Below are 24,527 nucleotides of genomic sequence, written 5' to 3'. Positions count from 1 at the left end.
CATCCAGTAGTTTACAGACTAGCATTGGCCCATGGGCCATCACTTTCAATACCTCTGACCAACAAGAATCTTTGCACCGATACATAGGATTTTTTACAATTATCTGGAGAATCTGTATTTTTGGCTACATGTGTAAGTGTCCCTGTAGCAAATCCAAAAGATAAATGTTATAACTTATTGTGTGAGTTAGGGCCTTTTACCCTAGCACTTAAGACCTGGCTCTTTACTAGAGCTTTTAATCTATGTTAATTTTATCAATATTTGTATGTATGTATTTTTATCCTTTACTATTTTATCTTTTAAATCGCCTAGAGCATCTTGGATGGAGGGCGATTAATAAGTAATTAAATGATGATGATGATGATGATGTGTCCAAAACGCTGTATGTAACACACAGTGCAAATATTCAGAACCCACACAAATAGCTTTGATGAAGAACTCAGTGAAATGTGCATGTGTGTGATTACAAAGCAAACTAACAGCATTTCTGCCAGGTTTATTCTAGATCCTAGAAAGATACAATTAATCTCTCTCCCTCTCTATGCAATTAACAAACAGAACTAAAATATCATAAAACATTTTAGCGTCTGTTTTCTTTGGTCATTAAAGATGAAACTGAGTTGTATTCAAAGTAGAAGTTCAAATCATTCCTGTTTTCAATATTCTTTAATGAATGATGGAACCATAATGGCTAATGGGGTGGGGTGGGGGGTTCTTGAACCAAATCCCAGTGGACACCAAGGGCCCACTATATAGTTAAATTTCCAGTAAATCCTCTGAGCCTGGTGGAGCCAATGCTAGTGACTGGGGTTGCACACTCGCATACACACACCACTTTCTCTCATACAATGTGCATTAAAATCCCTACCACACACACACACAGCCACATATAACACATTCATTTCAGCCTGAGACCTGACCTGTTAAAGTACTAGGCTAGACAAAAATGGCATAAAAGTATTTTCCAAGAAGCCTTTTCAATTTTGATGGGACTTGAGAAGTTTATGCACTTGACATTAATCACAAATACCCAAAATATTGCCAATTTTGCTTTTTAAAAAAAAGAAAATTCAAACCATCTCTGTTTCATTTAGAAGAACCTTCTACACCTCCCTGTTTTCCACGACATTTTTAGTTAGGTCAAAATATTCTTTGTCTCATCTTCATACACAGCTTAATTCATTTTTTTCTGTCACTTAATCTTGTATTGCCTGTATTAGATGCTTTCTGTTCTCAAAATAAACTTCAGAATAAATGCTACAAACAATATCAAGGTCAAAAGTACGAACAGAGACTTTGATGCCTTTCTAGAAATGAAAATAATTTGATGCTATATTTATGACGAGTAATCTCTTGAAGATTGCTATTAACACGCTCAATAATTTTCTTACATTTTTGTCCAATTATTTGTAGTCTGTCAGTGTAACACATAAATTATGAGCCTTGTTCACCTATAATAGGATAAAATGAAACCTCAAAATTGACATTGATGAAGAAAAATGGCAAAGTTCTCTACACTATGATACCAGCCAAAGGGGACACAATCTGCCACATTTGCCATATAAGGGCAAATGTAAGGCCAGTAAAAGCATACACCAAATATATAAAGTTATCAGCATTTCAAGGTACTCCAATGTGATTTTATGGCCAATTGAAGTTGAGCATAGAATTGCACTGGAGGAAGTAGAAATGTCTAGAGAAGGCCTAGAAATGCCTAGAGGTAACTTTTTTGGCAGTATATAGGACAGCAGAAGAGGTGGTGCAATCAGGGACAATCACATCTGCAAATACTTAACCCAAAAATGGGGCGGGATGACTGCACAACATTATGATGTCACTGTAACAGCTATAGGAACATCCTATGGAATCCTCCAGTTTGTATATTGGCTGAAAATTCTAAATTTGGAGGGTCCCAGAACCATACCTTAGTGAATATGAAGGGACCCCATTGGATAATATCGGTCTTTCTTCATTCCTAGGAATAAGTGTATTTTGCATCATGGGTATAGGATAAGAATATTCTGCACACAAAATTCTTCAATTGCACAGATGCTGAGATGCGTCGCATGTAAATCCCATTAACATGGGATCTTTATAGTGGGTTTGGGGAAGGTTGAAATGACAGAAATCTCACTTTATCAAAAACCTGTCAGTCTGTGGAAACCAAGGTAGAAGATATTGAGACAGGTAGCTTTTCTGGAATTTTCAGCTCTTTTAGCTATACCAGCTCAAGCCTAGTGTTATCAATGGGCAGTCTGTATAGGATATTAAATGCTGGAAACAATATCAGGTTTCCACACTGTATGGGGATACAGTACACTGCATAGATGTAAAAAGCTCCCCATTGCAGAAGCCCAATGAAGACATTAAGGGGAAAATGTATTTATTGTGATTAATTCATTTTTCTTCACACATTAGGGTTTAGTCATAGATACATGCTTCTGCAGTTAGACTTGCAGACTGAATGTGTTTTCATCCCACTGATAAATCACAAAACAAAGCACTCCAAATCCAAGAGGAGCAACAGAGGGCAATCACATGCTTTGACAAACAGATGTATTTTACTACTTAAGGGAAAACTTCTTCTAAACACATTGTGCTGAAGTGTCAGCGAATTTGATTGCTTCAATACAAAGAGCACAACAAATGTAATAAATGGGAGGTGGGAACATAGGGATTGCATGCTCACTTCCCCATTTTTCCTCTGCCCCTGCTGAACCTATAAATGGATTAAGATTGCTTGTATCATGGTACTGTAATTTGAAGAACTAGTTTTAAAAAATGTATTATGTTTATGAAAACATTTACTGTATATCACGCCCTATAACAGATGGTACAGAAAATAGAATACGGTATGTTGAACGCTGTATATTGAATTAAATAATATTCGCTATCTCAGAATGCCACCGTTGAAACAGGTCATTACCACTAGGCTTCACATATTTCATATAAGAAATATTTTTTTTAATCTGATGTTAAAAGGAGGCTTGTGACAAGCTAAATTGGGCCTCTGAGGGAAGGCAATCCCACTACTAGGGTACCAAATATTTTTGATGGAACATACTGGAGAATCCACCATTTGAAGCTGACTTCTTTTGCTTTCTTGCACATTCACATATACTATCTTTGTGCTGGCTTTGGCCATATTGGCAGAACTATTTTGTTTTTAATCAATAATACATAATCTACTCCAGCCATCTTTCTGGAAGAAGAGCAAGGGGAAATGCATTAATTAAATAAATATGGCTTGTGTGCCTGACATGCAGTAAGAGCTTGAAGGTTTCCAAATCAATTTTACATAAGTCTGGAGGCAACACATATCCTTTAAAATATAATTAGGTTCTCATAATTGCAACTCACTCAGCATGTTTGGTTTGAAATTCCACCCATGCTGGTTAGCAAGAGATAAATGATGCTATTTATATTGAATTATCTAAACTGCATGTTAAAAAGAGCATGCAAATACATAAACAGTTTTGAGATCAATCTATCTGAATTAATGCATAAACATTAGAAAAATGTCCGATGAGTCCAACTCTTTATCAGTCCAGATTTCTGAAGAGCGGGGAAGGTGTAATACACTTTACAACATCTTGTCCACATCAGGGGAGCTTTCTCACACAGAAATGCATACCATGTGGACTACCTGCTGAGTTTTGGCAAGCTTGGCAGACTTTAAGACACAGTGGGGAAGGCAGTTGCAATGGAAAAAAAAATACTCCCTGGGAATATTTAAGTCAGGAAAATATTTTTCCTTACATTTCTTGCTGCAAAGTGCAAGATAAGAGATGAAATCAGACATCAAATACACTTTTTCAAAAGGAGATATGGCCCTATTGCCAATACAATATAACTGGACTTCAGTAAGCTAATGACCATATAGACAATTGCTCATTCTTTTAGAAAGTACAGAGCTAACAAAGTTATTTTTCAAAAGTAATTAATGATGGTTGTAAGCATGCCTCCAAATAACTTGCTATTGTATTTGCCATTTTGAGGAAGTAACTCTTGAAAATTACTCAACATATTGGAAGAAACCCAAGGCCATCTAGTGAAATCCTCTGCCAATGAAACGTATTTCCTGCTAAAGCACCTCTGATACTCAACCATCTAACCCTCTTTTTAAAAATCTGAAATGAAGAATAGTCCAATATTCCACAACTCTCAAAATTACGAAGTCGTCTGCTTCTCAGAACTAACTAAAATTAGATTTATGTAAAAATTTCTGACTAAAATGCATTTCTGTTATATAAGCAGTGTGAAATATCTTTTCCAGACTTCAATTATGGTTGCTTCCCAAAGCTGGACTACAGAAATTTACTAAAATCTAGAACAAAATGCTCATGAAAATTATCACTGCCTTTACAATTGTTAGATTATTTATTGTAAAGATGATCCCAGGTCAAGGAAAGGGGATGACTTAATTTTTAAAGCAACAATTAATATTGTAGATCTCAGAGCAATTCAGACTGCTTGAGGTTTTTTTTTAAAAGGTAGTATCACATATCATGACGTGATTGGCAAAGAAGCCTGGATTTGCTTCAAGCATAATCATAGTTTGAATGCTATTGCATAAGCATTTTAAGTATGCGTCTTTCCCAGAACGATAGGCAAATTCCCAAAGGTATATTTGCCAGTAGTACTTCTGGAAATAGCATCCATTGTGGAAACAAATAAACGATTGAAGAAAAAACATTGAAAAAATGGATTCAATCAAAATAACAAACACAATTATTTATTGAGGAATAAGACTAGAGTTGGCTGGTAATTTTTTCAAGGATATATATTGAGATTTCATTTATTTTTCAGTTTAGATTTTAAGTCGGTTTAAGTCATCCTGTGATTATTCTACATGCCTCATTCAATGCTATATTCACCTGCTTCGTGTGGGCGGATTTATGCTAGATGGGGCAGGTGTACTCAGTAGTTGAGTAAGACAAGGTCAGGGCTGATGTTCTTATTAATTTTGTGTCTGCACCCCATGCACTATTAGTAAGTTTCCACAGGATGTTATTGCATGCAGCTACTTTGTGCTTGTTATTTGCACAGTGTTTCCTAAATGTTAGTGTTAGTTCCGAGTATTCAAAGCACTTCAAATGCATGATATAGTTGTAATATTTACAACAGACCTGTAAGCTATGAATATAGGTTGAGCATTCTTAACTGGAATTCTGATATCCGAAATGCTCTGAAATTCAAAATTGTCCATTTGGGTGACTGAGATAGTGACACTTTTGCTTTTGGATGATTCAATGTACACAAACTTTGTATCATGCACAAAGTTATACAAATATCATATTAAATTGCCACCAGGTTATGTGTAGTAGTTGTATATTATACCTAAATGAATTTCATGTTTAGACCTGGATCTTATCTCCAAGATATCTCATTATGTACATATAGAACTACAGGTATTCCAAAATCTGGGGGGGGGGGGGGGGCTAAAATCCAATACACTTCTGTTCCCAAATGTTTCAGATAACGGATGCTCAACCTATATAGCAATTCCTCCTATGCTAGAAGCCATGTAGCAAATTAATGGACAGTACTAAATGGAGTAAGGTAATGAATAAATGATTTTTTGTGATAGGTCTTCAAGCTAAGGACTGGCTCTAAACGTCTAGCCACACTACCTACAGTATTCTAGTGCCTATACTTAATTAAAAAGCACACACATACAACACAGAATACTTCAACACTGTGTTATTGTCAAGACATATTTGAGTCCAGGGTTTTTTTAATTAACTGAAAGCCAGCTGAAAGTGCCACAAACTCTTCATGTGTGAAGCTCCTGAATATAAGAGAGTTGCATTGAATTTAAAGTGCAATAGCATACTAATGTTAACAAATTAGTTCTGCTTTCAGAATGGAACACTTCTCTCTTTAATGTGTCAACTTATTACTGAGGAACTCCAGTTATGGCTGGAGCAGTCATACTAAATCAGTTTTTCAAAATTAATATTCTTTTTCCAATCAATCAATTACGAGTAAGGTTTCAGACTCAAATGGATACTGAACAGACATCTCAGCACAGTATTATCACCTCTTGCACAAATGAGCTCAGTGCTGAGACCTGATCTCTTTGCCAATATTACATCAAATTATTAACAAGCAAATATTGAAGTGAAATGACTCATAAGTAGCACTTTGCTTAATTCTGTTTTGGGCTGCACTTAATCTTTATTCATCTTTAATGAGTATTTATTGTATGACCCTGACAGCTTGCTACTGCTGTGATAAATTATCTGACTCACGTCTGATTAAAAATGCAACCCTGGAATGCTAATTATCTCAACAGACCTGCTTGATAATAGCATTTCTTGTCAATTATGGAACCACAGAACGGGTGCCAATTGTAACATGCAATACAAGCCTGGTCTTGGAGGCAGATTTCCCATAATGCTTCATCATCTGCCACATGTAAATCTAAGAGACTGTACCTGTGCTGACCTTCTTATTAGCAAACTGACACAATGATGAAGCTAACCAGCTCCAGAACTTCAACCACCAGACAATTACAGACTGTGGCTGCAATCATCAGGAGAGCCAACAACATACAAGTAGCAATGCCTTGTATTACTAATCCCTGCTGAACCTTTTGGTTTATCTAACAAGCCTAGAATTCCTAAATTTAATTATTTGTGGAACATTAACTGAGGCCCCATCTACATTGGCATATAATGCAGTTTCATAATACAGTTTAACTGCATTGAACTTGCATTATATAGCAGTGTAAAATCATATATAGGGCCTGAATGTAGGCTCTGATGATCTAGAATTGAACAGACCTATTGAATCAATTGCTGAACTTCTACCGCTTCAAAGGGGTGGCAGGAATTACCTAATACCTGAAATGTCACAGCCAAAGAGATACAAGTGACATCTGCTTGAACCTTAAAAGATCTGCTTCATCAAAACTTTAGAATTTAGGTAAAAGTAGTAATTGCCAAAATTCTGCTTTGGGAAATGTAATCATGACGGTGGGATGGGTGGGATGGACACAGATGACCAAAGAGGCCCCGCAGGCTGCCCTTTTGGGCATTATATTTTGAACCCCTGCAATATGTACATACTACAGTACTTGTATTCCAAAAAGACCATACAAAATAAAAAATACAAAATACTTCTGGCCCCAAGCATTTCAGATAAGGGATAATCAACCTGTAGTTCCAAATAGCAATCATTTTAGCTCATTTGAGGATATCAAGAGTGTGGATATAGGAGGACTCTGTATGGATTAAAGCTCAAAATGAGTGGGTATAACTGAAACAAGGCAAGAACTACACGGTTCTAAAACTAGGATTAAAATATAAACATAATATGCAGAATCATCTATATCAAATACTTTGTAACTCTTGACTCAGTCATACTCTCACATATGGATATTCATCAGCTGGTTATTCTTGATGAGAAGACACGCTTAATTAATACATGCATTGTTAGTCAACACTTAAAAAATAAATCCCATTGATTTATTTTAGTTAGTATTAACAACTATTTTAGTTAGGACTAATGACACGATTTAGGTACAGTAGAGTCTCACTTATCCAACATTCTGGATTATCCAACGCATTTTTGTAGTCAATGATTTCAAAACATTGTGATATTTTGGTGCTAAATTCATAAATACAGTAATTACTACATAGCATTACTGCGTATTGAACTACTTTTTCTGTCAAATTTGTTGTGTAATATGATGTTTTGGTGCTTGATTTGTAAAATCATAACCTAATTTGATGTTTAATAGGCTTTTCCTTAATCCCTCCTTATTATTCAACATATTCACTTATCCAATGTTCTGCCAGCCTGTTTATGTTGGATAAGTGAGACTCTATTGTATTTGTTATTTACTGATCTTCATAGATATTCTGCCGTGAAATGCAAAGGGTGAGGATAGTAAATAGTAAGTATGATCATAAACATTTAATTATGTGAAGGAAAGCATGAGGGAGAGGTTTCAACTGATTTCTCACCAATTCAGAGTTGCTATCTATTTCCAACAAAAATAAGAATTCTAAAAAGTTACTTTTTTGCACTACAAGTTCATGAACATCTCAGTCAACACAATCATTATATTAAGTGTGGTCTAAAAATTATTTCCAAGTCTGCATATGGCATATTAAAAAAAATGTGCCAACAGCAGAGAAGAATATTATGCTCAACGATGACAGGCCAGTGAAATATAGGTGAGAAGATTCAGCCAGAGTTGCAAACTCTTCAGAGATGACATTTTAGGGCCATGTTATTTCCTCTCTGAAAATAAATGAGCCTAATATAATGACCTGATCTTTGTGCCAATAGTATGTCACATTAGCATGGCAAATACTGAAATCAAACGTTTTCAAAGTTCTACATGGCCTAATATTTTATTCAGATTGCTCTTAACCTTATCATTTCCCCCTTAAACATCCTTTCTCTTTATATAAAGCAGAATGTCTGGCTATTCTTTGATAGCTTCTAATCATTTCTTCTACAAAATTATTAAGTCTTATACCTGCTAGCTTTAAAGCTGACCTAGCATATCACTGGAAAATTAAAATACAGCAAGAAACAGAGCATAGCAAAAAAGAACATAGATTCATTGTGGTGGTGCATATATAGCAAATATTTGATGAAAATGTGGCTGCCCATGAACCAAACAGTATTATAGTTTATGTTCAATCCACATATTCCCTATTGTAGCACTATGTGTGATACCAAAAAGGCTTTAGGATATCTTCAGGAGGGTTGACTTTTCAAGAACAGTATCAAAATTATACACACTCTAACCTGCTGAAAACATTGATGTAATGAAACACTAGAATAAAAAGAAAAGGTTTTTGTACTGAGAATGTTTGTTATTCTGCTGAATTCAATTTCCTGGACTGAGCACCTTTTAATTCTTAGTGCATGACTGGTTAGTGGTCCTCAGGATTCTAGTAAAATCAACAATGTGTGAATTCTGAGTCCTAATCATGATAAAATAGTAAAATATAAATAAAGATCACAATGATGATTACAACAAGTCTTGTGAGAGGGCCACCCATTAAAGAGAATGCTGAAAGAAGTCACTTCAAAGGACTGATTTACTTCTTTGAATGGGTGCGTTGAATGACATTTTCCTGCTTCTTGCAGGGGTTGGACTGGATGGCCCGTGAGGTCTCTTCCAACTCTATGATTCTATGATTCTGTTTTTGAAACAGCCACCAAACCTTTTCTTGTCTACTGCATGGTATCTTAGCAGGGCCATGAAAAAGGAGGTATGAGGGAATATAACTCTTATTTCTTATGCTGACTTAAAACTCTCACTGGAACTGTTGGCCAGGGAAGGGAAGAGCCATGCAGCAGAGTCTGGCATTGTGGAAAGAGCAAGAGTTTATTTTTTTAATTCACTTGGCTCAGAAAATAATTCCAATTTTGTGAAGCGTTTAGAAACATGAGGGCAGACCAAATTCAATAGATTTACCTATGCGTTTGACTCATTGATTTCAGTGGATCTATTTTAGTTGGGGCTAACCAAAAGGATTCCTGCTATGGCAGTAATACTCAACCTGGGTCCCCAGATGTTTTTGGCCTTCAATTCCCAGAAATCCTAACAGCTGGTAAACTGGCTGGGATTCCTGGGAGTTGTAGGCCAAAACACCTGGGCACCCACAGATTGAGAACCACTGTGCTAAGGTCTGTTGCTGTTCTTTTACTTAAGATCAAGATAAGTCTGCTGTGCATTGCCTCTTTCCTAGCAGGTTGATTACACTATGTAACAAAAGTTGAAAAATGTTCTGTTCCTAGTTTGAAAGGGTTATTTCTTGTTTAATTGTGCTGTACTCACTTAGTTGTTATACTCCAGAAACTTTGTTTTTGTGACTGCCACAAACTATGTTGAATTGGTTGAGACTCTATGAGATATTCATTGAAAAACTATAGCAACTATAGCTTCCAACCTTGACAATGGAGCCGATAAATTATTAAAGGCTTCCAAATGCCCAGAAATGGTTCAGGAAGGTAACCTAGGCGAATAAATCAATAGCCAGGTAATTGTGCAAACTTCTTGCACAGCAACTCCTTTTGAGGAGCTATCAGACCAGTAGACCTCTCAAAGGGATTCCATGGTGTCAGCTCCCCAAAGCAGCTCAGCTGAGAGGAGGAAAGGTGAGAATGAGCATACACAAATCAAATTGCAGCTGTAAATTCCAGCTACATATATGGTCGACCCATTCCAGCAAATTTTCTTGTATGCCAACACCCCCTTATGGAGAAAGGAGAGAGAACATGGGAACATGGAAAGAAACACAACTATCTGCAAGTATCATGGAAAATAATGATTTAATGATTTTTAAAAAAGCTATCTGGCTTCGAAACAAACCCATTAAAAGACAGGTAAGACTAACTGATAAAGCAGACAAGCTTGATTTGAACTGTTACTAACGGAAAGTAAAGGAGTGTGAAATGAGAAGATCTTTCACAAGAGGATTAGATAAAATAATATTTGAATGGAAATATAATACAAGTGTTTTTTGTTAAATAAATGAAGAACTTTACCTAATTGTGACTCATAATTTGTCAGTCTAATGAGAAGTTCTGAGGCATCTCATAAATTAGACCTTGGAAAAACTCCCTAAGGAGTATGAAGACTCTGTTTTTCAACAGCCAAGTAACAAAAGTATAATAAAAAGGTAACATCCAGTGGTTTAAAGGAATATAGCCAAACATTTAATTCTGCAAGAGAGGCACCTACTGAGATGGAGAGGTGCCTATGAAAATGTCCAAAATTTGAGAAAAATGTGGAGCCAAATTACAGAACATGCAAGTCGGGAACCAGTGGTGAAAAAGCAGATGAATCAGACATTGGAGACAAATACTGAATGGGTTAGAAGGAACAAAATTCCTAAAGAAGTGGCTATATCTCCAGGCATGGGAAGTTCAAGAGACTTGGTCCTCAGAAATCATCTGGGAGAGTCTATAAAAATAGCTCCTAACTTACATAGTTTATTCTGTGATGTTTCCCATCTTTCCCCCCTTTTTAATATTTTATTTAAGTTATTTTTCTCTCTCTTTTTGAAAACAACATTAAAAACTTTTTTCCCACTGGGTTGTTGGGGGGGAGGGGTTAATATAACAAAATGTGCTGCAGGATGTCCCGCAGAAACAAAGTTTTTGCAGTTTAATAAACGTTTTCCATGTTTTTATGATAGAACCAATTAGGAAATGACATTTATAATTCAGGAACAAAAATGTGTAACATAGTGTTATCTTTCTTTAAACATACAGAGAAAACTAGATCTTTATCATTTAATAAGTATGTATTTCAAGATGCTTTATAACTGTCCTGTTTCTTTCCAGGAAGCAACTTAACACAACTAGTTCTTGTAGGTCCAAAACAGTAAAATCTGAATAAGCAGTTTTAAAAGTCCCAACAGACTTGTAATGTAGTAAGAGTGAAGAATTCCAACTGCTTGAGATACAAATGAGGTAAAAAATACAGTTTTTCTTTAGTCATGGGGAACAAATTTAAAATGCTAACCACATCCATATTTTCAAATGAGTTTTAGGTATAATTGTCCACTAGTATTGACAGAACTAATGTAGCTTCTTTTCAGCTGATATTAAGACGAATTTCACTTGCACAAGTACTCAAAGCAACTTGGAAATTGTACATTGCGGTGAACTAGAACAGAAAATTCAAGGTACCTTACCAGACTACAAATCCATGGATTCTCAAAGGTGGGACCATTGCAAAAAAAAAAGTAACATGAAAAGACTCTGTACTGCAAAGACAACCCTTGTTTTCTACATGAAGGTATTATTTTTGTATGGCACACCATTTAATTGTGCTTGCCATATTAATGTAAAGGAGTCTTAACACACGGGGCCTGAAAAAACAATGTTGTAGTGCAGAATGCTTCTCTTCAGAATTGTACGCAGATCCCCCCCCCCCCCAAAATTAAATTTCTGTGGTCACTAAGCACAGTCAAAGGGACTGTTCCATTATTTGGGCGGAAGTCACAAGGGGATGCTAAAGAGAGAAGGACAGTCCATTTCTCAGAGGCAAAGGATGAATTGATGTAGTGAAACCATTCCCCCCCCCCCTGTTTTCCTGTTACTTTCCCCACCTATGTCCCCGTCATGGAAAAACCCTCGTTTAAGATATGGGAAGGTCGGAGGAATAGCCACCAAAAAAGGGGGAAATGATTTTCCTCCTTCAACTCCCCCAATCCCATAAAATGGAATATCCTTCTCTCTCTACCACCCCCTTGTGGCCTGTGCCCAGATAATGAAACAGTTACCAGTCGAGTCCTCATTTCAGATCCCCCCGCCCATTTTTTTTTTTTTGGTATTGCTGCAAGTCTTGAAATTTCCCCCAAACCTGCTAATACCTTCCTCCAAAATATTGTAAGGAGCTATGTTTTGGGAGTGAGTTTTGGGAGTGAGTTTTGGGAAGTTTTGGGAAGTACAAGATGCACATGAATTAGAAACCTCTTAAGCATCCTAATGTTCTTTCTGCTTTCCTCTGCTCCTTATTCATTGCCCCATTAACCAAAACTGGATCGAATATGGGGCCTTTAAATATGACTCATGGGAGTCCTCTATATCAAACCTTCAGTTCCAGGGTTATAGTTTCTTAAAAGTAATTTTTCCAAGCTCTGGTCTTTAATATACTGCAACTCCACGTAGACATGTAATTGGTAGAGTTTTTAAAATATGTAAATAGCTTTGTGATGTTCATGTAGAACAGAAAACTTGGCAGTGAAATCTTTTACAATTGCATGTCTAGATTTTTTTTGAAAACTCAGCTGTTTCAGATAACCAGGGTAGATTTGACTACCCAAATGTCCCTTTGCTCGTATTGATCCCATACATTGTTAGACATCCACCCAGTTCTGTTTAAAATGTAAGCTTATCATTAAAAGCTCTGCAGTATGAATGGAACTGATTGTCTTCGGGATTCAGGTAATAAACCATTTGGATTTGTTGGTTCCACAAACTTGCTATTTATCAGGAAAAATGGCATTTATAGTCCTGACCATATGGTACATATAAATGGGACTAAAATTGGGCCGTATAAACTTCAAAAATAATAATCAGAGTAACTATCAGAGTTAGTTTGTGGCCTTTCCCCATTTTTCATGTATAACAATCCTACTTTTTTCCATCATAGAAAAAGTGTTGGTGGACCCTTTAAACTGTTATCCATTTCCACTGCGTGTGTTTACAATTTTTGCGGGATTTGTGGGTTTAAGGTCTCATTGGCTGAAATACTTGAATCAAGATGGCTTTGACTTTATGTAATTTACTTCTTTTATGTGTGGTCTGCCATCTGGGGGAAAAACTCTTGCTGTGGTGCTTTGGGTGGAATGTGCACAGCCAACAAATCTTTGTTGTACTTTGGGTGGCAAATGTGAGTTTGTATGATGCTTCACATCACTGCCAAAACACAGAGTAGCTGCAGGTTTGGCACAGGTCCTAAGCAGGAATAATGATTACCAAATGCAGTTAAATCCTAGAGGAATGTAATATTCACCTATATTTTATTAATATAGGAGAAACTCTGTGAGTAACCTGACCTCCACTAGAGAAACATTGTTAATTGCATTTAGAGTAGACCAAATGAATAAATGGTACTACCCAAGTTGCCTATATCCTACTGTCAACTCAGATACTGGCTAAACCTTGGTTTTTAAGAACTCAGTCCAAGTTCTTGGAGAAATTTATACTGCTACAGTGAGATACTCCATGATTGAATAGGCAAGACAGACAGCCTTCCATTTTTCAAGAAGCCTTCAAGTGGTTTCTAGGAGGTTACAAATGTTTTTGTGTTGTTATGTTTATTTATACCCTGTTTTTTCTCTCCACGAAGGAAACTCAAAGCGGCTACTTATGCAAACCCTAGCTGGCATGGTTGTTTCATTTCACATATTGATGTTGTATACCTAATTTTATCAAAAGTATATGAAATATGTTGAACTGTTCTTATTTGTAGTGTAGGTACATGTCCCTATTCTTTCCATGTTATATTTTGACCTCTGGTACCAAATTTTCAGCTGAAGAAGAAATGTCCTGGAATACATATACTACACTAATTGAGTTGTATTCTCCCTTCACTCACTGCAGTACTGTTTACAGAAGTCTTTCACAGCTCCCTGTGTAGGAGAGTAAGGCTAGTAGGCAGATATTATGCTGAATGATGTACCTGTCCTCACATTTGTTTGCGCCAAGACAAATGCCTAAGCAACACCCAAGGAGGAGAGCTCATGGGAACTGCAGTGAAACAACATGTGGAGGTCCCACTTTGCTTATATTTACTTTACCCCATTCCCACCTCTCCACTTTATCAGTATCTGATGCCCTCTTTCCTTTAGATTGGAGAATGCTATCTTCATATCTTGTTTATCCTTCATTATTGAAGAATAGTGTATAAGCTTATAGACTGGAAATATTAAAAGTTTTGAATATGAAATCAGTGCTATATAATGTAATCCTTAGAAATCCATGTGAGATTTTTTTGGCATTTGAGCTATAACTACATTTGGACTCAGGGAATCATCTGAGAAAGATAACGATTAAAAAAAACCCGAGGCAAAAAGGTTATGGGAGGGCAGAGTGCCTGAAATAAGTGGGGTTAAATGCATAAGCTAAGTAACAGAAAGAACAGTGGAAGAACAAAGCAGAAGTACAGGCATCGAACTAACTGCAATATTTGCTTCTATTCTATTTTTCTTCCAGAGCTTGGACACAGGATATTTAGCTGCACTGATTTAAGCAAGCTGTTTTTTCTTTGTGATGCAACTACTGCAGGAATCCACTGGACAAGTTCCAGAAACAACTTGGATGTATCAAGTGTTTAAAACTGACACAAAAACAAAATATCAAAGACATCGTTCAAAACCTGGCTCACCTTCAAATGCAATACTTTTAATAAAAGCTGAATAGGCAGTGTTTTTGCAGCTCAGCTCAACCTCATAAAAAGTAACAAGAATGGACAAAAATGCCAATGAGACTGTTACCAAAATTCACTTCTGTTGAGTGATGTTAAAACCAACATTTCTCAAAGAAGAGAATATACACATGAATAAACCTTTCTAAACCGAGTGTAGTTTGGAGAACCAGTATTTTTAATGGCTTGGTGGGAGATCAGGTGAGAGACCAAGGATCAAATTCCCACTCGATCATAAATATTCACTGGGTGACCTTCGGAAAGTCACTCTCTCTCAGCCTCAGAAAAAGGCAAAGGTAAGCCTCCTTTGAACAAATCTCTGTGTAGAAAACATTGAGCTAGGTTTGCCTTAGGGACACCATGCATTGATAATACCTTGAAGGCAAACAACAACCAAAGTAGAATGGTAGGTGTGAACAATGACTTTTTTTCGTGTCAGGAGCGACTTGAGAAACTGCAAGTTGCTTCTGGTGTGAGAGAATTGGCCATCTGCAAGGATGTTACCCGGGGATGCCTGGATGTTTTTGATGTTTTACCATCCTTGTGGGAGGCTTTTTCTCATGTCCCCACATGGAGCTGGAGCTGACAGAGGGAGCTCATCCATGCTCTCCCCGGGTTGGATTCAAACCGCCAACCTTCAAGTCAGAAACCCAACCTTCAAGTCAGCAGTCCTGCTGGCACAAGGCTTTAACCCATTGCACCACCGGGGGCTCCAACAATGACTTATAAGTTCACATTGTAAACATTTACTAGCATAACTCTGTAATGTTCACAAAATTAAAGTATTATCCACATTCTTTCTCATGTTCAGGGTGGGTATCTTGAACCCATTTGGATGTTGCCGTGCTGCAAATCCTATTACTGCCCTGCCAACAGTAATATAGGAACCTGCATACTATTGACTCCTGATTTATATATTTGGAATCAACTGCAAGAGGCATGTGATTTTTTTTATAAAAACACAAGAAGAAATCATTGTCTTCAAAGCTGCAGATATTGATACTGACACATTAAAAGATCTTACCTATTAATGTAACTGAGAGCAACATAGGTTGGTTGTTGTAGTTCTTGTTTCTCTAATACACGTGGGTCTGTATCTGTAATGAAAAAGGTACATAAACTGTTACCAGGTTTTGATGAATCAGATATTGTGGATACAAAGCATTTAATATCCTGGTTTCTGGATCATACACAGAACAAAATCATTATTCTTCATTCATAAAAAAGCAGACATATTGAAATACTTTAAAATGTTGATCAGTACATATCATTTCCACATTAAATTATAAACAGCTAAAATGAGCAGTAAAGGACAGAGATAACCCATTATGTATCTGTTAAGTGAACATTCTTTAAAGAAATGTCAAACCAATCAGATCCATATTTAGATGGCAGTTACATCTGCTAAGAACAATCTTCCATGGATGACATGAAAGAACACCATTTAGTATATTTTGATTAGCTAAGTTCTGGGCTAGATTTAGCAGATGCAGTTTTTTTCAAATTACAGTATGCTAGTCATGTATGCAAATGGAATTAAGAGTTTTCTTCTTTTCCAACTGCCTTCTATCTTACCAAACATTATTGGCTTTTCTAGTGAGTCATGTTGTATCCAAAGGACAACAATCTCAATTTAGTCACTATCTAGGGTATCTAGGGATGGCTCAGGATTGATTTGCTCTTGGACTCATTCACAAAGAAGCTAGTAAAATGTGGGTTACACAATGATACTCATTAGGTCAACTGGAAATTGGTCAACTGGCTGGAGCCAAAAGTTGCTTACCAATGACATCTCTACATCATGGAGAGGAGTGACCCATGGGGTGCCACAGAGATTTGTCCTGGTGGAATAGAGGGCATGTTTATCAATTTTCACATAATATCAAATTGGGAGGGATAACTATTACCTTAGAGGACAGGGTCAGAATCCAAAATGACTGTAACAGATTAGAGAGTTGGGCCAAAACTAACAAAATGAACTTCCACAAGGAAAAGTATATTGCAGAAAAAAATGAATGCATAGCTATAGGATGGAGGACACCTGCCTTCAAAACAGTACATGTGAAAGGGATTTAGGATTCTCAGTAGACCACAAAATGAACATGAGTCAACAGTGTGATGTGGCAGCTAAAAAAGCTAATGAGATTCTAGGCTGCATCAATAGTATAGTGTCTAGATCAGACATGAACAAACTTTTTGTGGTGGGGGCTGCATTGTGGGCTGGGGATGCGAGCCAGGAGGCTGAGGACATTTGACGCAGGATGGCAGTGCATTTGGTGCAAGTGGTGGTGAGGGAGCAGATGGCACAGGGTGACAGTTGGTGGGAGTGGCAACGCATTAAATGCAGATGGTTGGTTGGCCCAGTGGGTCAGTTGACCCAGGGGGGCTCACAGCTGTGTGCGAATGCCCCGGCTCTCCTATCAGCACGGGGACACCACAGCCCACCACGTCCCCAGGTTGAGAGGAGAAGGAGACACGTGACTGCCAAAAGTGTCTGCATGCTAAGAGGAGGGGCGAAGCAAATGAGGGTCGGAGGAAAGAGCCCAAGGGGCCGTGTCCGGTCCACAGGCCTGGGTTTGCCCATGCCTGGTCTAGATCAAGAAAAGTAATAGTAGTCTGCTTTGGCCAGGTAGCTGTGCCTTTTGATGTCCTAGTCTTCTTGACGAAAGTCTCCATTCTGTTTAATGACTGGGCCAAATCATAGAAAAAATTATTCAATAATTATTAATTGAACATGGCTGCATGTATATGTGAAGAGCTTTGAATATCACAGGACTGCTATAGAGGACATAAGCCATGCCTAGAGAAGTGATTCCACAAGGTTTCCAATGCGAATTTCCACCAGAAGTTGACCATAGAATCATGCTGGAAGACTAGATCTCTGGACATTGTCTCAAGAGCTATTATATGGCATGCTTCAGCTCCAAGTTCATGGAATAGTTAATTTCAGGTAAGAAATATAGGGCTCTCTTGAAAACACCGAGAAAAGTGCCAATTTAGACTATTCCATTGAGCGCTACCATCCATTTTCTTCTAGCGCTTCAAATTCTGCTTTTTCTGATCTCCACCCTGTCTGCACATTATTTTCTGAAGCTTTCAATAAGAAATTCAAATCAAAGCATGCATACACACAATAAAATGCATGCCACTGGCATTAATTCCATCTGAAAAAGGAAAAACAAAGAGGAAAATCAATTCCTCACAAAATTGATTTTCCAGTCTGAATGAGAAAGCCTTGTAATAAAAAAAAAATCCCAAAACCAGTGTGCTAATCTCATCATTTTTCTACATGAATATAACACAGAAATGAATATTTGAGCAGAGGAAATTGGTTTACACTGAATCAGAACTTTAATCCTATATGGTTTTATTTGAGAGACAGTGGTCTAAATCTAACATCATTTGAAACAGCAGAATTCATGTTTTCCAATACATTCTCATTGATTAAGTTGGTCTATTCAGCTTGGCACTCATCTAGACTCAGTGAGTCAAAGAAGCCTTGAGGTGCATCTACACTGTAGAATTAATGTGGTTTGACACCATTTGAACCGTCATGACTCAATGCTATCTATGGAATACTGGGAGTTGTAGTTTGATGAGGCACCAGCACTCTCTGGCAGAGAAGGCTAAAGAACTTCTAAAACGAAAACTTCCACAATTCTACAATATAGATGCACCTTTGGTTTTCTGATCTATGAAGCCACTTATGGCTTGGGTCCAATCTAAGAGAGAGATCATGGGCCTCATTCCGCTTCACCTGGCTTCGCCAAGAAAGGAGAGGGTCAGCAGGGGGAATCCATTGCCCCGCGCGCAGCACCTTCTCAGCAACACTTTCCATCACATAGGGATAGTGTCACCCTCCTGGCGGGGCCCCATGGGAAGCCTCCCTGTGTTGTAGGGAAAGCATCCAGTGACGCTTCCACCTCAGTTGGAAGTGGGGTCTTCGCCAGAAGTCACACGACATGTGATCGCCAGCATGGGGCTCCGTCCATTAGATGGGATGAGAGCATCCTAGGATGCTAAATTCCCCATCTGATGAGGTCCCATGAGATTGCTTGGGTTCTGAGAGCCTCAAGAAAGACCTTTCTTTCAATCCCATCTCCTTCATAGACACAATTAGTGATGGGTGTGTATGCGAGTGTGAAAATATTCTCTTGGTGGATGTCCTCAGGCTCTAGAACATTTTTCCTACAGAAGATAGAGTGACTCAATACTTGCTGTACTCTTATCAGCTTTAAATGTTTTTTTATTATACTAAAGCTAAATCTGTTGACAGCTTTAGTTTGTGCAGCAAGATTGAGGAGTAGCTTAGACAGCTGGTTATGTTTAGCCTGGAAGAGAAGATTAAGAGTTGACATGATAGCCATGTTTAAATATTTGAAAGGATGTCACATGGAAGATGGAGCAAGCCTGCTTTTTGCGGCTCCAGAGATTAGGACAGAGCAATGGATTCACACTACAGGAAAGAAGAATCCATCTAGTCGTCAGAAAAACTTCATGATAGCAAAAGCTGTGTTGTCGAAGGCTTTCCGCAAACCCAATCAACAATTGGGCCACAGTTTACAGAAAACCTACGCACACAGATAGATACCTTCATAAAAACTCCAACCATCACCCAAGTCAAAAAAGGAGCACAATCAAAGCCCTGACAGACCGTGCACAAAGAATCTGCGAACCTCACCTCCTCCAAGGTGAACTAAACCACCTAAACTGGGCTCTACAGGCCAATGGATACTCCACCACAGACATCAGAGGAGCTGCAAGGCCAAGAACAAGCCATGAGAGTCAAGACAAAGATCCACCCAGAGGAAAGGTGTTCTTACCATACATCAAGGGAACCACTGACCGCATAGGCAAACTGATGAAGAAGCACAATCTACAAACTATCTACAGACCCACAAAGAAAATCCAACAAATGCTATGGTCAGCGAAGGACAAGAGGGATCCTCTCTCTTCTGCAGGAGTCTACCGGATGCCATGCAGCTGTGGACAAGTCTACATAGGGACCACCAAACGCAGCGCCCAAACAAGAGTCAAAGAACATGAAAGGCACTGCAGACTAATTCAACCAGAGAAATCAGCCATACCAGAGCACTTGATGAACCAGCCTGGACACAGTATATTATTTGAGAACACAGAAATGCTGGATCACTCCAACAACTATCATGTCAGACTACACAGAGAAGCCATTGAAATCCACAAGCATGTGGACAATTTCAACAGAAAGGAAGAAACCATGAAAATGAACAAAATCTGGCTACCAGTATTACAAAACTCTAAAATCAAAACAGTAGATGGGAACCAACACTCTGAGGGCACAGCTAATGACTGAACAAAGGATGCCCCCAGGCAAGAGACAAAAACCTTTCCAATGCTAATTAGGGTGATTAACTGAAACATTAATGCTGGCTTCCCAGTGACAAAGGACTCTTGCCACACCCTGGACTCTACACAGATATATATTCTTTCCTTTCCTTACTTAGTTTATCCATACCTCACAACCTCTGAGGATGCCTGCCATAGATGTGGGTGAAACGTGTGGAGAGAATACTTCTGGAAAATGGCCACACAGCCCGAAAGACATACAATAGCAAAAGCTGTTCAGCAGTGGAATATACTGCCTCAAAGTCGTCTTCTCTGGAGATTTTAAATAACAACAACAACAATAATAATTTTAATTAGTGTCTGGATGGCATTTGGTTTGGTTGTGTATTCCTGCATGGCAAGGGGTTGAATTGGATGGCTCTTGTAGTATGTTCCAAATCTGTGAATCTATGATTCAGCTCCATTTACTGCATTTAATACAATATTTCAGAATGTTGTACAAAAAGAAGTAGAACTAATAAAAAGGAGTAAGTTTATTGCTGTAGTGCAGTAAATAATCAGCAATACAAATGAACACAAAAACACCCCATCACTTGAACAATGGCTAAACACAACACAATTCTCAAAATGTTAGTAGTCTCAGGGAGATGGAGAGGGACCTTCAATGAAAATGTCTGAAACATAGCACCATGAATTCATCTTGAAAATCAGGAGGGCTTCCCCTGTAAACCAGGGTCATCTGCTCTAACAAGGTCTAACAAAGATATAACTGATATATTAATAAACACCATTTAAAACACATAATTTAACATTTGTTTCAGTTTTGAAGGCATTCACATTTTGACCCTCCTGTTGGTCAAAATAAGGTGAAACTCCATTCCCCATGTTTAATCTTAAGACATTTCTAACTTTTAATCAAACTCACCCTGTTTACACAATCAAGAGTGCTCATCTGTGCAATTTTATCATTGTTGGCATCTTTCTTAGCTCTCTTCCTCAAAGATAATAAGGGTTTGGAGATTTTAAGCTAGCTAGCTCTCCATGGATAATGCAAGCAGCTATCATTTTAAGAGCTTCTGAAGAGATATCTTGGCTTCTCTCTTTTTGAATACTATTGCGTATGATCTACCCCCATGGCAGATGGTTGACTCGTTCACCAAATATATACCTACCGTTCCAATTGCTTTCCTTCTTCCAACCCATGTTATCACACTTTTCCCTTTAGTGCCCTTTAGCCTGTACTTGCTCATTCACACATAGCACCTCTTTTCCCTGCCACATTCCTCTGACTAATTTTTCAGTCTCCCCAAGATATGCCCTTTCAAACTACTTCTGCTCCCAGTCTTAATTTCTCTGCCTTGCAATAAGTTATCTCAATGGTCAGAGCGGACCTGATATTGGAAGTGCCTTCAGAACAGATATGGGCTGGCTTAGGAAGACAGACAAAAACAGGTCTATAAAAATGTCAAGTCGAGGCTTTCAACTTTTCCTTAAGCATTAGCTAGGTAGTAAAATTAACTGAAAGTAGTCTAAACAGTTTCACATGAGATTCCCACAGTGCCTTAAATGTGTCTGCAGATGACAAATGTTTCTTGAAAATCCTCTGGCTACTAAGCTGTGCTTTTCAACTCTGTTGGTCGTTTGTGAAGCTGGCTGTGTGTGTGTTTGTGTTGTGTGGAGGGAGGAACCACCACCGCCTTAATGCTGCTACCAAAACCCAGTGCACGTAAAACAGCTACAGCTGTCCTTTATTCTGAGCAGATCAGTTGTTGGTCATGTACAAACATCACCTCAAACCACTTGCTTCCTGAGTTAGTGTGTGGTACTAATGACTCATTATTTTATGGCTCTCATTGTACAATTAAGAACTTTGCACTCAAGGAATGACCTCCTTGATGCAAGCCCCCATTGGTGCTGGTGGGGGGAAGCAATAACTAATGGCAACCTTAATTTTTTGTATTAGACATCTATATATTTTGCAAACCAGACAAGACTTCTGCATGCCAGTGTCCTATCGTACTTGATTTTAAGTGTTCTTTCTATTATGAATGATGATGGAACTAAAACCATTCATTCATTTAGTTGTTATTGTTGTTATTGTCATTGTTTCTGTTCTTGTTATGTGTCTTCAAATCATTTCCAACTTATGACAATAGGAAGACGACCCTATCAGGGGTTTTTCTGGGGTTGAGAGTGTGTCACTCACCCAACGTCCCCTAGTCAGTTTCCAGTGTGACATGGTGGTCTGAGCCTTGGCTATGGCTTTGGAGGTGAGTGTTTGAATGGCTGCTCAGCTATGGAAACCCACTGGGTGAGCTTGAGTAAGTCATACCCCCTTATCCTCATAGGAAGGCAATGGAAAATTCTTCTGAACAACTCTCCCAAAGAAAGCCCTGTGATAGATCAGATCAGCACAGATCGGAAATAACAAAGTCACACTACAACAATAAATTCAAAAGAAACACTTCCAACCATTAGCTGGTGCTGTTCCTATGTTCCAGACTATTTTCATATTATTCTCCTTGGCAATAACAATGTCTTGCCTCAATGTTGCTCCAACTTATCTAGAGGAGCTGTTATGTACTCTGTATGTATCAGCATTGTATTCAGACAATGTTATATAATTTTATTTACCATGGGACCATCCTAACAAAATTTGAGATTTATAATCTGGTGACATACTCAGTGTTTTCTGCTAGAAGGGTTCTAGCCCACTTCCTAAATTACAGTTCCCAAGGGTCCCTTAAAAAGAAATGGACTGCAGATTAAATTAGTTTAATTCAACAGTAAAGACAGACATTTGGGCTACCTGAATTATAGCTAGTTCAAAGGGGGAAAAACATAGTAGGCTGGCTTTTCATACCCCCATCAAGCAGGTTATAAGGAAGTCATCTGATCGAAGTAAAAGTACACATGCATAGACTCAACCTTTATTAACAAGCAGTCTTTTAGGAGTATATATCCAGTAGATACCTTTGACTATTTAATGCATGGATATTTTTCCTCTAATCATTTTAAATATCATCTTGAGAGTGTAACATAAACCAAATTTTTAAAAATACTAAAAACATTCTTCAAATTGCCTATGGATGACAACCAGTACCATCTTCTGAATCAAAACTACCATTGGATCAGTCTTTTTTATTGCTTTTTTCTAGCTTAAGGGTATACATTTTCTAATGTGGTAGATCATAAAACTGTAAAGCTAGCAATGAGTATTTCTAATAAATAGAATTTAAAAATGCATACCTGGGCAACTCCAGGTACATAAACTAGTTATTAATTGTTGTTTTTAGTGAATCACACTCTTTTGGTACATTCTTGGCCTCAGAGAAAGGTGCAGAAGATAATCCCCTTTAAGATCTGAAATTGTTGCCTTGAGCAAGTCACACTCTTTTCAGCCTAAGTGACAATCTCTCAGCCTCAGAGGAAGGCAGTACCACAAATGATATTTGTCATCACCTCCCCTTTTAAGATATGTTTTAACAAAAGTTGCCTCCTCAACTAATGAAGAAATCCTGGCCATGGACTCATTTAGTCTGCCAGTAGCTAATCCTTTCCACATGTATACAGCCTTCTTGTGGTTAAATGGGAGCCCTACATACATCGTTCCTTAAGCTTTGGGGGCCCATCCCAAAACAGGATGTTTTTTTTTTAGTTGAAGCTCCACATTTATTTAAAGTTGGATAATAAAGGGTATCTGTGCCAAGTTAGTCCAGATCCATCAAGCCATGTAGGACCCTTTGTAGTGCAAACATACATAATACATGCATACATACATACATACTTTGACTTTTGTTTATACAATAGAGTCTCACTTATCCAACGTTCTGGATTATCCAACGCATTTTTGTAGTCAATGTTTTCAATATATCATGATATTTTGGTGCTAAATTCATAAATACAGTAATTACTACATAGCATTAATGTGTATTGAACTACTTTTTCTGTCAAATTTGTTGTATAACATGATGTTTTGGTGCTTAATTTGTAAAATCATAACCTATTTTGATGTTTAATAGGCTTTTTCTTAATCTCTCCTTATTATCCAACATATTCGCTTATCCAACATTCTGCCGGCCCGTTTATGTTGGATAAGTGAGACTCTACTGTATATAGATTCCCGTTGCATTTAAACCGCACACCATTTGGAGCTTGAAATACTATACTTTTGCAAACTAAGAAAAAAATGTGCAAGCACAGTCTACTCTGAAGAAAAACATGGAATCAAATAAGAACATATTGTTATTCATTGCCATATATATTACTTGCAAAAAGTCATATAGCAAAA

At 37.8% G+C, this 24,527-nt stretch overlaps 1 protein-coding gene and 1 long non-coding RNA gene across 2 annotated transcripts in view; one reads left to right on the top strand and one right to left on the bottom strand.

Annotated features, from left to right (window-relative positions):
- jazf1 (JAZF zinc finger 1) overlaps positions 1 to 24,527 on the bottom strand; it is a 145,796-nt gene that overhangs the window by 45,535 nt on the left and 75,734 nt on the right. Inside the window, exon 2 of the mRNA XM_062957666.1 lies at positions 15,936 to 16,008. Coding sequence (XP_062813736.1) covers positions 15,936 to 16,008 — 73 coding nt within the window. The remainder of the gene's footprint in view (positions 1 to 15,935; positions 16,009 to 24,527) is intronic.
- Positions 10,223 to 15,060, top strand: LOC103279883 (uncharacterized). Its single transcript, XR_507046.3, has 3 exons — positions 10,223 to 10,356; positions 11,320 to 11,448; positions 14,701 to 15,060. It is a non-coding gene; the product is annotated as an uncharacterized LOC103279883 (long non-coding RNA).

Source organism: Anolis carolinensis, chromosome 6 (assembly GCF_035594765.1).
Source record: "Anolis carolinensis isolate JA03-04 chromosome 6, rAnoCar3.1.pri, whole genome shotgun sequence".
In the NCBI taxonomy this organism is placed as follows: Eukaryota; Metazoa; Chordata; class Lepidosauria; order Squamata; family Dactyloidae; genus Anolis; species Anolis carolinensis.
The sequence above is the reverse complement of the archived record's forward strand: the minus strand, read 5'-3'. Positions and strand labels throughout refer to the sequence as shown.